At 42.3% G+C, this 14,436-nt stretch overlaps 1 protein-coding gene across 1 annotated transcript in view; it reads left to right on the top strand.

Annotated features, from left to right (window-relative positions):
- The window catches only part of PPP1R1A (protein phosphatase 1 regulatory inhibitor subunit 1A), a 264,028-nt gene extending 249,810 nt beyond the window's left edge, over positions 1-14,218 (top strand). Inside the window, exons 5-7 of the mRNA XM_040425864.1 lie at positions 2,042-2,278; positions 5,018-5,140; positions 13,416-14,218. Coding sequence (XP_040281798.1) covers positions 2,042-2,278; positions 5,018-5,109 — 329 coding nt within the window. The 3' untranslated portion in view covers positions 5,110-5,140; positions 13,416-14,218. The remainder of the gene's footprint in view (positions 1-2,041; positions 2,279-5,017; positions 5,141-13,415) is intronic.
- Positions 14,219-14,436: the final 218 nt, after the last annotated feature.

The raw sequence follows: 14,436 nt of genomic DNA, 5'->3' as shown, positions 1-14,436 counted from the left end.
AATGTAAAAAAAACAAGAAAAACACTAAGTTCTTTTCCATCATGTTTCTATTATTTTGAACTGACAAAATGTGATAGAACAGAGTCAAACTGAGAATAACTAATGCTAATATTACACCACTGAATTCAATGGTAATAATAGAGTAAACATTTTTTTACACTTTTTTGTTCGTTAATGGAACAGAACAACAGAAACTGTTAGCGCTGAACATGCAAAGAATCTATGTTAGGCTGGGTTCAAATTGGCATTTTTATATCTGTTCCCCTATATAATAGAAGCAGAACAATGAAAATAATGGAAGCAGCTTTTCTGTCAAATGATGGAAACGAATGACACCTGATGGATCACATTGGCTAAAATGGGATCTCGTTCCTATTAAAAAGCCCAACATTTAACCTGACAAAAAAAATAACAGCATGCTGTGCTATTTTGTCCCTCATTTTTGATGGAATTTTCTGATGGAGTCTTTGATGCAGATGTACCATAACTAAACCCAGTCCCTGGGATCAAGAACATAAACACAGGAACGGGAGGATCTACACCTCTCCTTCTGTTCCTGCAGCCTGTGTCCCCATTGAAATCCCCCCCTTCCACTCTGGCCTGCTGACATGAAGCTACTTCAACCTAAAATATCTCAGGCTGTACAGCACCTAGAGATATAAGAACCTAAGAAACTACGCTTTAAAATAGGACCAGGCTTGTAATGTTAGCTGCCACACCGCCTGAGATACAGCTATTAAAAATTGGGCCGGGAGTGAGAGGTATTGCCTGAGATCTCACTACCTACTCGGGTTCTAAGAGTCATATCTACCTATAGCTTAGAGTCTTAGCTTTAAAACAAGACCATATCTCTAGGCGCTATATAGCCTGAGATACAGCCATTAGTAGCAAGGAGGAATCTCATATATTACCCACCATATGCATTGCAAAGTTGTAAATCTATGGTGGGAATCTTCAGCACAAATGAATCATTGCGTCAGATTTAAAACCTACACCACAAATCAAGTTGTGTTTAGTTTCCATTGTGGAGATGTTATACAGCATGTGGGTGAGATATTTGAAAATACAGTGCTACTAGTATAATACACTGTGGGTTTTCTGCATGTAATTCTGCTGTGGAAAATCTGCACTGTATCAGCACTGTGTGGCTGTACCTTTCTTATGCAATATACACACATACCGCTATACAGTGGTCAACTAAGATGGCATGATGGCTGGCATTATGGCAAAGTGTGTCTGTGCAGACTATGGATTATGTTGTGGGCACTGTGGATGGTACTGTCGGGTATAGTAGCTCTGAGCACTTAGGATAGCATTATAAATGCAATAATTATATCTGAGATTATGAGGCACAAAAATACATTAAAAAAATATATCAAATAGAGGGTACAGTGAGAGTATTATAATTCTAATCATTATAATAAAAGACAGATAAGTCAATTAGCATGACCATATAAACTATCTGTGACATTTCACTGCACTGTATGTACATGTGCATATGTCATACGCTGCCATGCTTTCAGAACGCCAAGAATAATTTTACATTTAGGTCAACTGTATCGCTCAATATTTAATATCATGCTTCACAATTAACAGCAAAGTGGATACTGACCCCTAGTGGAACTCTGAGGGATTTCATTAACACTTTTTTCCTGGTCTGCAGTAAGAATGCCTCCTAATATATTTGTGTTTTATGAAGGTTAATAGTATTTAAGATGCACTTTTCATGCATATTTATTTATAAATTAATTAAAATAAACTGAATATGCAAATGTATAATCAACAGATAGAAACAAGCTGTCACGTGATATAAAGAGGATTACAGGAACCAGACACCTTCTGGGGCAAAATAGAGAATTTATTTCTGCCAAACTATTATCATTTACAAAACAGGGACATTTCAGTAGGGATATGTGAATTTTGGGGAGATGGATAAACTGTCCCTCCAAAAAAGTAATGGGGGAGGCTTGTATCATGTTTACTGTGGTCAGACATTTTATGGCGAATTATTAACCTATCCCTAACTTTACTGTTTCCTCAGAACTCCAGTTATTAGCAGAACATCACTTGTGCAAACAGGGCTCAGAAGATGAAGGTACCCCACAGAGTAAGAAGAGTGTGGATGACAGACCAAACTTGGGGTGTTGTTGCCATGGTAACACAGCTCCGGTTCAGGGATCTCAGCAGACGAGCTCATGTGGCTGTTTCACAAAGGACGGACAACAGGAGAATAAATCACTGGGGAGGAAACAAGATTGTCAGGCGGACTGCTCTAAAGGTAAACCGGCCGCCCTCATCGTCACTGTATAAATGTGTTTGTAATGCCATGGTTTGACTTTTTATGTAGGGGTTTTTGTGCTTGCTTTTCCTTTTCTTTGGCATTCTTCCCATTGCATGAGTTGCATTGGTAATGTCAGAGTTTCCATTGGCCTTTCCAGTATTTTTGGCACAAGTATAGTGCAGTCTACAGCAGTGGTCCCGAACCTTTTTTGCACCAGGGACCGGTTTCACGTAAGTCATTTTTCCCACGGACCGGGGAGGGGGGGGTTGCGAGTTAGTATGTTTTGGGACAGTCGTCGCAGTTGGTGTAGCAGAGGTCACACACATAACAAAAAACAATATGAACAACATTGCCAATAATAACACTTTATAAAGACAAAATAATACAGCTGCATCATGACCTAGTCATTAATAATCCAGTTTAGGCCCCCACTCCTACTGACTTACAGGTGATGTCTCCTCTTGCTGGAGTCGTCTCTTTTCTTTTTTTCTCAGTCCTGTACAGATCACCATGATGACGACTCTTGACCACAACTTATTTCTGCATAATTGAACACACCTATTTAGTATTAATGCCTCCTTTTATGCCACTACTTGGTAATCATCCCAGTTTACTCCCCAGTACATATAATGCCCCACCAGTAGTGCCTTCTATACATACAATGTCCCCCATTTTACTTGCATCATAATTTGGATGTGCAGTGGTATTTTCCTTATTATTGGATTTGGGACTACACCCACTCCACTTTATACCTAACAAATGGACATAGAGTGCAGCCCAACAACACTATTGAGTCTCATGTAAATAACATCACACCATCTCTCTAGCCCCTTCCAATATGCAGTCCCATGTAAATAACATGCCTCTATATCTACAGCCCCCTCCAAAATACAGTCCCATGTAAGTAATATCATCCCCTACCCAGCCGCCTCCAACATGCAATCTCATTTAAACATCACCCCCTCAACATTCAGTCCCATGTACATAACATCACTCCCTCCTCCAGCCACCATCAACATACTGTCCCATTTAAATAACGTCACTCCCTCCCATAGCTGCCTGCAACATACAGTCCCATGTAAATATCATCCCCTCCCACAGCCGCCATCAACATACAGTCCCATGTAAATAACATCACCCTGCCCCAGCCACCTCTAACATTCATACCCATGTAAATAACATCACTCCCACAGCCCCCTACAACATTCAGTCCCATGTAAATAACATCACTCCCACCCCTGCTACCTCCAACACACAGTCCCATGTAAATAACATCCCTGCCCCCCCAGCCCCCTCCGACACACAGTCCAATGTAAATATCATCACTCCCTCCCACAACCGCCTCCAACATACAGTCCCATGTAAATAACATAATCCCCTCCCACAGCTGCCTTTTACATTTAGTCCCATGTAAGTAAAATCACTCCCTCCCACAGCCACCTCCAACATACACTCCCTTCAGCCCTAACATACAGTCCCAGTTAAAGCGAACCTTTCACCTGGATTTCACTTAATAAACTATCAAAAGTACCTTACAGGGCCAGTCGTCTCCTCAGCACTCCCTCAGTGCGCCTGCGCCGATGACATCATCGAAAGAGAAGACGTCATCGGCGCAGGCGCACTGAGGGAGTGCTGAGGAGACGAGCCTCCTCATCTCAGAGCGCCTGCGCCGAATGACCAGAGGCGCGCAATTTTTGAATTACTGACAGGGCCGGCCGGAGGAGGAGATCACGGCTGGCCCTGTCAATCAACACGGCGAGGGGGCGGTTTTCTGCTGCGGCTACCAGCAAGTAGACGCCCTACTTGCTGGTAGAGCCCTCATTTACATATTATAAAACTTCGTTTTATAAAGAATCGGCCGCATGAAAGTAAGTAAGACTATTATATTCTCCTATATCGCCCTATAAGGAATCTAACTATCCAAAAAAAAAAAAAAGAGTTTTGTGGGGTGACAGAAACCCTTTAAAAAAAAATGGGACTGGGCTGTGCCTAGGCCATATGAATGTGAGGTCACATGGCCTAGGAAGAATAAAAATCTAGACATTTAAACCCTGCCCCTTGTACCAGATGGCCCATCCATTTTAGGGTGGGATTTCATAAGCACAACCTTTTCAGTCCCAATTTGTGGCAAAATTCGGACTCCTAGCCAGTATAGTGGCACTATAGGCTCATGTATGAGTATCCTCAGTCTGCGTATGACCTAATTTACAAGGTATAATCACAATATTCAATGGTCAAACTTACAACTGAATATGTTTGCTGCTCAATAACATTTCATTTTCTGATGGAGACAGCAAATAACCCAGAACCAACCCTTGTCACAGACATGACGTCCTGCCACCCCTCTCCCTTAGAAGGAATAAAAAGGGTTGAGGACTGGATTAAACAAGCTCCTCTTGTCCCATCTTGGAGGGACGTAGGCCACATTTTGGTTTTTGTTATTCGGCCCCACTCTCTGACTAGAGCCGCATCTTACTGGAGCTATTATTCCTAGAGATGCGGCTGTATTGTCAGAATCTAGTGGCGAGCCCACAAAGTCTTGTGTCTTTCCTTACACCAGATAAGACATTTTCTGTATGAAGATCCAGTCCAGAAATAAGGGGGCAGCACCCCTATCTAATAATTATAGGCATCCAGCAATCCATTTCAGTCAATGGCACAGAAGTCTATATTCCTATTCTTTTTCCCACAATGCAAAGTTCTGTCCATCATTTTCTGTCCTTTTTTATATTGCAGGGTTGTGCAGTCGTCAGACAAACACAGATGTCAAGGAAACAAAGGAGAAAGAAAATCAGAGCAGCCACTTACCGATCGTTCAGGATAAATAATTCTGTAATCTGCAACAAGATGGAAGATGACGTAAGTAATCCCTGGTGCAATGAAATGGGAACATGCTCGCTCTAAGGGCTTGTGCACACGACCGTATGTATTTTGCGGTCCGCAAAAAATACGGATGACGTTCCTGTGCATTCCGTATTTTGCGAAACAGAACAGCTGATCCCTAATAGAACAGTCCTATCCTTGTCCGTAATGCGGACGATAATAGGACATGTTCTTTTTTTTTTTGCGGAACGGAAATACGGACATACAGAAACGGAATGCACACGGAGTATCTTCAGTTTTTTTTGCGGACCCATTGAAATGAATGGTTCCGCATACAGTCTGACACAAAAAAACGGAATGGACACGGAAAGAAAATACGTTCGTGTGCATGAGCCCTAAAAGGGTTATACATCCCACTGCAATAACTGATGGTGTCTGCCTTCGACAACTATTGTCTAGTAGAAGAAATAAATGTGTGATTATTCCAGGAGGGAAAGGACAGTGACTGGTATGGAGACTTGCACGGTACTGATAACCAGTTACTAATACAACCTGGGTATTCACCCACATAATAAACATAGTGTGTGATTTTTACACATGCCTTTTCCGGCAGGCTGTTCTAGCGGAAGTCCTCTCCTGCCGCATTAACTATAATGGGGGCGGGCCGGAGGCAGCTTGTTTGCCATGCGGCGGCCGGACCTCCGGCCTGCCCCATTATAGTGAATGGGGCCGGAGAGGACTTCCGGCGGTACAGTGGACTTGCGGTAGCATGGATCCGGCAGCGGGGGAAGGCTACCGCAAATGGGAAAGTAGCCTTATCTATCGGTATTAAGATCATTCTGTACATTATAACAAAGGGGCTTTCTGAGAAAGGGTCAAAAATATTAAAATAATAGAAATCTTACTTTTCCATCACTGAAGTGTCCAATCAAGGCCTTCTATAGTGACAGGTTGACTATGGCAATGTCAGTGCAGAGAACCATGATTGGCTTGTGACTAGTGATGAGCGGCAGGGGCAATATTCAAATTTGCGATATTTCGCGAATATTTTGTAGAATATTCATCATATATTCGCGAATTCGAGATTATACTCTTGACTGCGAAAATCGGCAATGTAATATTCGTGTAATGCCTGCGAAATACAGGTGCTCTAATATATTCGTGCTTGCGAATTTTTTTAGCAGTGAATGATGCGCATATTTTTTCGCAATACGTGCAACTTGTGACATGACAGCACTATGTCTGTAGCATGTATGTATGTATGGACAACAGAACCTATTACACTACCTAACACCCTGCACTGGAACCTACACTATATCACAACCTAACCTACACTGACGATCTCCCCCTAACTATCTGAATTATATATATAAGCTAACTGTCTAATGTAATAGCACAGAGCACAGCAATGACACTGCTCTCTCTTTCATAACTGCAATAAACTTTAGAAAATGGCTGCTGGGGAGGTTCTTATATAGTAAGGGGTAGGCAACTTTCCTATTGGTTGCTAGGGATGTTGCTAAGCTCAGACAAAGCCTTCTCATTGGCCCACAAGCTTGTAGAAAGGAGGGATGATCATCTGATGTGTACTGTGTTAAAAAAAAACGATAATGCGTCATTATGAATATATAGCACTATATTCAAAATATTCGCGAATTCTCGAAGTGCCGATATTCGCAATAAAAATTTGCTTTTCGAATATTCGCGCTCAACACTACTCGTGACATGTCTTCCCTATGGATGGGACGTCATCACACAGGGGGTAAACAGAGATATGACAGGAGAATCAAACCGTGGTGGAAAGCTACCGTGACAAGTTCTGGCAGGAAGTGTATGGAAAAGTTCAGCATTTTAAAGGGGTTGCCCCATCTGGACATTTATGGCTTATCGATAGAATAGACCATAAATGTCTGATAGGTGCAGGTCCCACCTCGGGGACCTACTTCAGTTTCAAGAATGAGACCCCATGGTGAATGGTGTGCATCATTGCTCTTGGACTTCCAAGTTTAGCTGAGCATGCTCGGATAGGTCACCAATATCTAATAGGTGGGACTCCAAGTCCCGACACGCTTCACGGTTAACTGTTGGATGACTACTGCGGCCTCTTCCTTGGCTTATGACATCATGTTCATCAGGCACATGGCCTCTGTGCACCTTAGTCCATCCAAGAGAATGGGATTGAGCTGCAATACCAAGCACAAGCACTACACAATGTATAGCATGTAGGAGGGCACTTGAATATGTCTCAGAAGTGGTGTTCACCATCACGCCCACGGCCCACCTACAGCAACCAGTGGCAGTATGGGTGGGTGTGGTCTGCCCAGCCGCATTGATGGGTCGTACCCTAAGACTGTCTGAGTTTATGCGATTTTACTTTTGGACAGTATTAGTAAATGTGGAACATACATTAAGTAAATAGTTAGGCTGTATTAACCCTTTCATCCCCATGAATGTGCCCTAGAAAGCAAAGAAAGTGCATTTAAAGTCCTTCAGTTTTCGTACTGGCCACTAACCTACTGTAATAATGGTCTGTACAGATCACTTTACTGCAGTTATTTGCTTATCATTACAGGCATGATTAGAATAACTAATGTCACCAACATATAGATACCACTGGACCCACCATTCCCAATGGATGAAATCCCAACTTATCTACTCCCTCCCGATCTCTGCACAGGTCACAGAGCATGCCTAGAAAACTCTCCCATACAAGTCAACACAGTCCCTTCCGATCATTGTGTCAATAGTCCATGTGGCATGTCTCTAAATTTTTTCAAGAACAGCTCAGGCAAGATGGCAGCCCCCATAATCATGTTCAGGAAATACAATACAATAAAACATCTACAATCATTTTTTTTTTTTGTAATTATCTTTATTAATTAATATATCAAACAAGTTACAATACAAGAAAGAATACAGAAAATATTTTTTTTCCCTTCCCTTTTACCCACCCCCCTCCCCCTACCTGTGGTGCGACAAAAAAAAAATTATCACAGCTAATCTAATCAAATCCTCCAACCACCCCATATCTTAGTCCACTTCTCATCAGCTTCCCTCTGTTTATACATGATTTTCTCATAGTTTTTTACCTTATCAATTAGATTTATCCATATATTTACATCTGGAGTATATCGAGCAAACCAGGTCCGACTGACCAAAACTCTGGCCAACATCAGTATCCTACCTAGGAAGATCTTTTGGTACTTATGGTTATTTATTTTGGAAAGATCATTAAGCAAGAATACTTGTGGTTCAAAAGGGATTCGTATTTTTAGTTTATACATAATAAAATTATTAATGGTATTCCAATAATTTATGAGTTCTGGGCAGGTCCAGATCATATGAAGGTAGTCCGCTCCTGGGGCATCGCATTTAGGGCAGTTAGACGTGTCTCTTAGTCCACATTTATTCATCCATAAGGGGGTGATATATAATCTGTGGCAAATATTTAAATGTACTAGAACATGGTTAAAGTTCTGGGATAGTGAACCTAGATTCCCAAAAATATTCTCCCACCCTTCTGATTGTAAATTCGGACAATCCACCTCCCACGCTCTTTGTCCTGGTGACTGTATATCACTAAACCGTGCCTTGAGTAATAGCTTATATATATTTGAAATCTTCATTCTAGACGGTGTCCCCCCTACCCAGTCATTCAAGAAAGATGAACTATCTATATCCAACACCAGTTTATCGTCCAGACTAAATAGTGCTGAACGCAATTGAAAATATCTAAGCCATGAAAAGTTTTCTATATTATGTGTCATCTCTATAAATGGCTTAATCTCTCTATCCTTAACTACCTGTGAAATATAGAGAATTTTATTCTTTTGCCAAAATGTGTCAACTGCAATATCATCTAACCTATGTAAATACACATTGTGCCAAAGAGGCGTGAATATAAGTGAACCCTTTACCTTCAACCATGTCCTAGTAGTAGCCCACATTTTCAGGAGGAGTTTTATAGTCTCTCCGTAGCCCCGCTCATGGGTCTTCAGTAGCCCGGATTCCAACAAAGTGAATATGTTATTATGAGCGTGGCTACCTACCAACTTCCCCAACAGTGCACTATTTTCTGATTCGTAGCACATCAATAGCTGGGCAGCAATAAAATACCCTTTAAAGTAAGGGAGATTTAAACCCCCGCACTCCAATGATTTATACAAATATTCCAACTTTATCCGAACTCGTTTTCTTCCCCATATTAAATCATTAATTATTCTTTCCATGAGTTTAAAGTATTTATCTTGTATCCAAATAGGTGTATTCCTGAGCACATAAAGAAATTGTGGTAGTATCACCATTTTGACCAGTGAAACTCGGTCAGCTCTAGATAGGGGAAGTCTCAGCCAGATCCCTATTTTAGCTCTAATCTTTGCCATTATGGGGATCAAATTAAGTTGAAAAAACACAGAAATATAGTGGCAATACTGGAGGAGTGGCTCAACCCCTAACACTGTAGCGTGTTTTACATTGGGGGAGCAGCCCCACCGCATGTGGACCGCAGCAAACGACTATCCCCAGCAAAAAATGCATACGGTGGAGGATGTCGGTGCGGTCCACATGCACCACAAGGGCATCCTACACAAAACGGAGCATTGTGCGGATGTAAATACAATCATATAAATCACAGAAAAAAATGCACCAAACGGATATGCCACTGACTATACTGGCTAGTCATAAATGCAGATATTAAAAGCTGAGACTTTCGCCAATATATTCCTGTCAGGAAAATATCGGATCCCATCATTGCACCACGTCACGGTCACTCAGCATGGCAAAGGGTCCTACCACTACGCTACCTATGGTGTGAACACGGTCTGAAGGCGATGTAATCCAGCTCGCAGCCAGGCTTCCACACAAACGCCTAGCAGGACAACTAGTGCAATGTGAACAAAGCCAAGACTGCAAACCACACCCATATCAGACCCTGTGATGGAGGTCACCAGGTGCAAAAGAGTGTTTGAATGCCAGGTAACGGCACATACACTACATATAAAACAAGACAAACACACAGAAATATAGTGGCAATACTGGAGGAGCGGCTCAACCCCTAACACTGTAGCGTGTTTTACATTGGGGGAGCAGCCCCACCGCATGTGGACCGCAGCAAACGACTATCCCCAGCAAAAAATGCATACGGTGGAGGATGTCGGTGCGGTCCACATGCACCACAAGGGCATCCTACACAAAACGGAGCATTGTGCGGATGTAAATACAATCATATAAATCACAGAAAAAATGCACCAAACGGATATGCCACTGACTATACTGGCTAGTCATAAATGCAGATATTAAAAGCTGAGACTTTCATGCTGAGTGACCGTGACGTGGTGCAATGATCGGCTCCGATATTTTCCTGACAGGAATATATTGGCGAAAGTCTCAGCTTTTAATATCTGCATTTATGACTAGCCAGTATAGTCAGTGGCATATCCGTTTGGTGCATTTTTTCTGTGATTGATCAAATTAAGTTGTACAAAATTTTCAACCCATTAAATAAAAACAGATTAGAAAAAAGGATATGTGTCTCTATCTGGTTCTAACGGGCAGAAAAAATGATAGTTGACACATTTCCCTGAAAGCACACACATATTATCTTGCTAACTCAAATATAGTCAATGACTGTATTCTGTATGGAGAAACTATATATACAGTGCAAAATACCTTAACGTATCCAACCGAACACAAGCAGTCACAATTTTTTTTAGCATGCTGGGTGCTGTTCACCTTCTCTGCCAGGTGCTGTGCTTGGTAAACTACAAGTGCTGCTGCCCCTTCAAATAGCTGACTGGCCTGGGTCCCAAGAGGTAAACTCCCACGGACCTCAAATGATCCAATATTAAAGGGGTTATCTGGGAATTACTATTGATGACCTATCATCTGGACAGGTAATCAATACCAGATCGGTGGGGGTCCAACTCCCGGGACCCCCGCTGATCAGCTGTTAGAAGAGGCCTGGCGCTCTGTGAGCACCACCCTTCTTCCTAGGCCACTGACATCACTGTACATCGGTCACATGACCTAGTTGCAGCTCAGTCCCACTAAACGACCCCTGCCGATGTGATAGTGCAGTACGCAGCCCTGCAGGGTATTGCGATGTGAGGTCACGGTTAATAGGCATACGAGGGTTACTCACAGTTTGTAGGGAGAGCCTGGGCAAGCGTACAGCAGTGATGAAGAGGCTGGCACAGGAGACCTCTGGAGCACTCTCTGTATATAGGGACCAGGCCTGATGATGGGTGAGGTGCCCTGGATGTTGCAGATGTTCAATGTGCCTAGGGCAAGGTCTCTTTAAGGTTCGTGATGCCAGTGCCTGTAACGGTGGCACACCGATGGATAGTGGTAATAAGTGAGGAACACGCTGTTATGGTGAACCAAAACTTCCTTTACTGGAAACAGTTAACTTTATACAGACTGTTGTAAAGTTCCAGGTAATGCAGCAGTATAAAGCAGGCTTTCACATCAATGGCAGGTACAATGTTCTTTGCAAGATACTCAGAGGGTAAAAACAACACTCACAGACCAGGCTGCACTCTTCCTCAGAAATCCTGTCCACTATTCCTCAGAACTCCTGGCTGTTTCTATCCCAAGGCCCGTATGCCCTAATGCTGGCTTTATCCTTGGTATCAAACTTCCTCAGGTATATATCCTTGCTTTGGGTGAATCCTTCTGCCCTTCAGCTTACTTGTCTAATTGGAATACTGGCTCTGCTTATAAGAACTTGGTTTCTCAGGAGGCAACTCTTCCCCTGGTGATAATCTTCTGAGCTAACTCTGGCTCAATATCCTCAGGCAGGCTGGTCCACTCTCCCTGGCCTCCTGGTGTCAACTAGAAGCCTGGGCTGTCTAGCTGCATGTCAGGATGTGGCCCTCAGCTTCTCTCTGGCTAAGGTGCACACTCCCTTCTGTCTCAATACAGACTCCTGACTACACAGACTAACTCCTCCCTGTCTGGGTCTAAGTATATATACTAGGTGTTCCCTAGCTCCCTCTAGTGCCTAGGATGATGAACTACACCCGAATAGGCCTGCTACACATCTCACAGGAAAATACGCATAAATACATATTAAAATGCATTAAAATGTACTGTGAAATACACTGCCACTGTCCCACAGGAGGTGGAGAGCAACGTGGACCAATTGACCCTTGTGTAGTGCCCACATTTACCTAGTGGGACACTACAATAGTGATGACCTTTACTGTGGATAGGCCATCATTATCGGATAACTTCTTTAATTACCTATCCTGATTCCTGAGAATAGTTTATCAATATTTAATCCCAGGAAACAGCTGTAAGCCATATTTGACAATATGTCTAGGAAGTTACCCTCTTACTAACCTGAGACTGCATAGGGTGGGGTATGTATTCATCACTGTACATTGTCTGATGTAAAGACACATACAATACAATCTATTAGAGCAAGCTGCCTGCAGACATTGAACCAGCCTCTGAAGGATAATCAGAATGCATCCATTCACTGACCATAAGCAGAGGTATTAAAGGGCATCTGTCAGCAGATTTGTACCCATGACACTGGCTGACCTGTTCCATGTGCGCTTGGCAGCTGAAGGCATCTGTGTTGGTCCCATGTTCATATGTGCAGTTTTATTAACAGGGTCAGGCGTGATGATGTTTACACTGCCTGGTCCTGTCAATCAAAGTGCAGAGTGTGCGGCAGTTGCAGAGAGAGCAGAGCCTCTAGGTGTAATGGCAACGCCCACATTGCTCCTAGAGGCTCATTTGCATATAATAAAACATCATGTTCCTCAGCAACGCGGGCACATATGTACATGGGACCAACACAGATGCCTTCAGCTGCCAAGTTCACATGTAACAGGTCAGCCAGTGTCATAGGTACAAATCAGATGCCCTTTAATACTTCTGCTTATGATCAGTGAACGGACGCATTCTATGGCCAGTGTCATAGGTACAAATCTGCTGACAGATGCCCTTTAAATAAGGTAAGGAACAGAAATGTATTTATTTATTTATTTAATAATTTTACTCTTCAAATAAATATAAAAGAAAAGTAATATTTAATATGTTAGAATGCTGCAAAATGCTTTATAGGACAACGACTGAAGTGGTTATCCAGGATTTAACAATGGATCAGCGTCCTTTGTATTTTGCAGATATTCCCATGAGCTGTGAATGGCATTGCAGTTTTGCCACCTTCACCAGACACAGCCCACGGACAGATATGGCACTGCAAGCTGGACAGCCCTTGTATGCATAATGTCTCCAGCCAGTAATGAACCTGAAAAGTAATACCACATTATATAATCCAAGCATTTCTATGTTTGTATAGTTCTTCAAGTTTGCCTGGAGCCAGGACAGGAATTCCCTCAATGGAGGCGGAAAACAAGACACACAAAGGACCCAGAACGCCTTTCTTTGGAAATGATATTTATGTTGCATCTCTGCTGCTTGGGAGGCCTAATGCTGCACTGTGTCTAGAGCAATAAATCGGAGGCCCCTCTAGAAGCAAAGAAACCCTGCATTGTGTCCAATAAATTACCCCTGTCTGTGTCACCTCTATACAGCAAGTCTGAAAGGGTGCTAGGCCAGGCATTCTGTAGTTACCTTAGTACATAAGTGGCCAAGAATGAATCATTTGGATGGGAACAAGTAAACTTATCTTTTTGATTTTACTGCAATGTCTAAGGACCTCCTGGGATCTAGATCTTATATCAGCAGGTAATGGGAGCGCCACAATCAGAGAATAATATTTGTTGGGTGGCACCTCGGACATGACAGATCAGTTTGGGTCTGAGCATTGGCTATAAGGCGTCCATTGAGATTAGTATCATATCTAAAGAAAACCTAAAGATTTGATCACAACTACCCGGCAGGTTTTAATACAGTCAGAAGACAGAATTCTACTTTAATAAAGTCCAGAAAGGATATTAGCTATTATACAGACACCCACAATGTGATTAATACAGATAATTCTCACCTATACACTAAAGCCACTCTGCCTGTTGGGGCTTTCTTTACATTATGCGCAATTACAGCACCATGTTAGATTTTTCCTCCGTTTGTCATCTTCATTGTAACATAAAGAAAAATGATTAATGTTAATATAATAAAAAATATCCTGAAATGGTTTTACTTCATTGTCACTGGGTTTTTATTATCATTCATTACTGCCTTGTAACAATAGCTGCACTTCACTCCATTATTAAAGGTCAGGTGTCCTCTAGTGTTTCAGTTAGGTATTACACCTGCAAGAAAAAAGAAAGCATAGCGAATGCAATTGATGTGCTTTTAGCCCTACCATCATACTTCACTTTCCTTTCAGTGCTACCCATGTGAGAGAACGTTCACAT

Source organism: Bufo bufo, chromosome 3 (assembly GCF_905171765.1).
Source record: "Bufo bufo chromosome 3, aBufBuf1.1, whole genome shotgun sequence".
In the NCBI taxonomy this organism is placed as follows: Eukaryota; Metazoa; Chordata; class Amphibia; order Anura; family Bufonidae; genus Bufo; species Bufo bufo.
The sequence above is the reverse complement of the archived record's forward strand: the minus strand, read 5'-3'. Positions and strand labels throughout refer to the sequence as shown.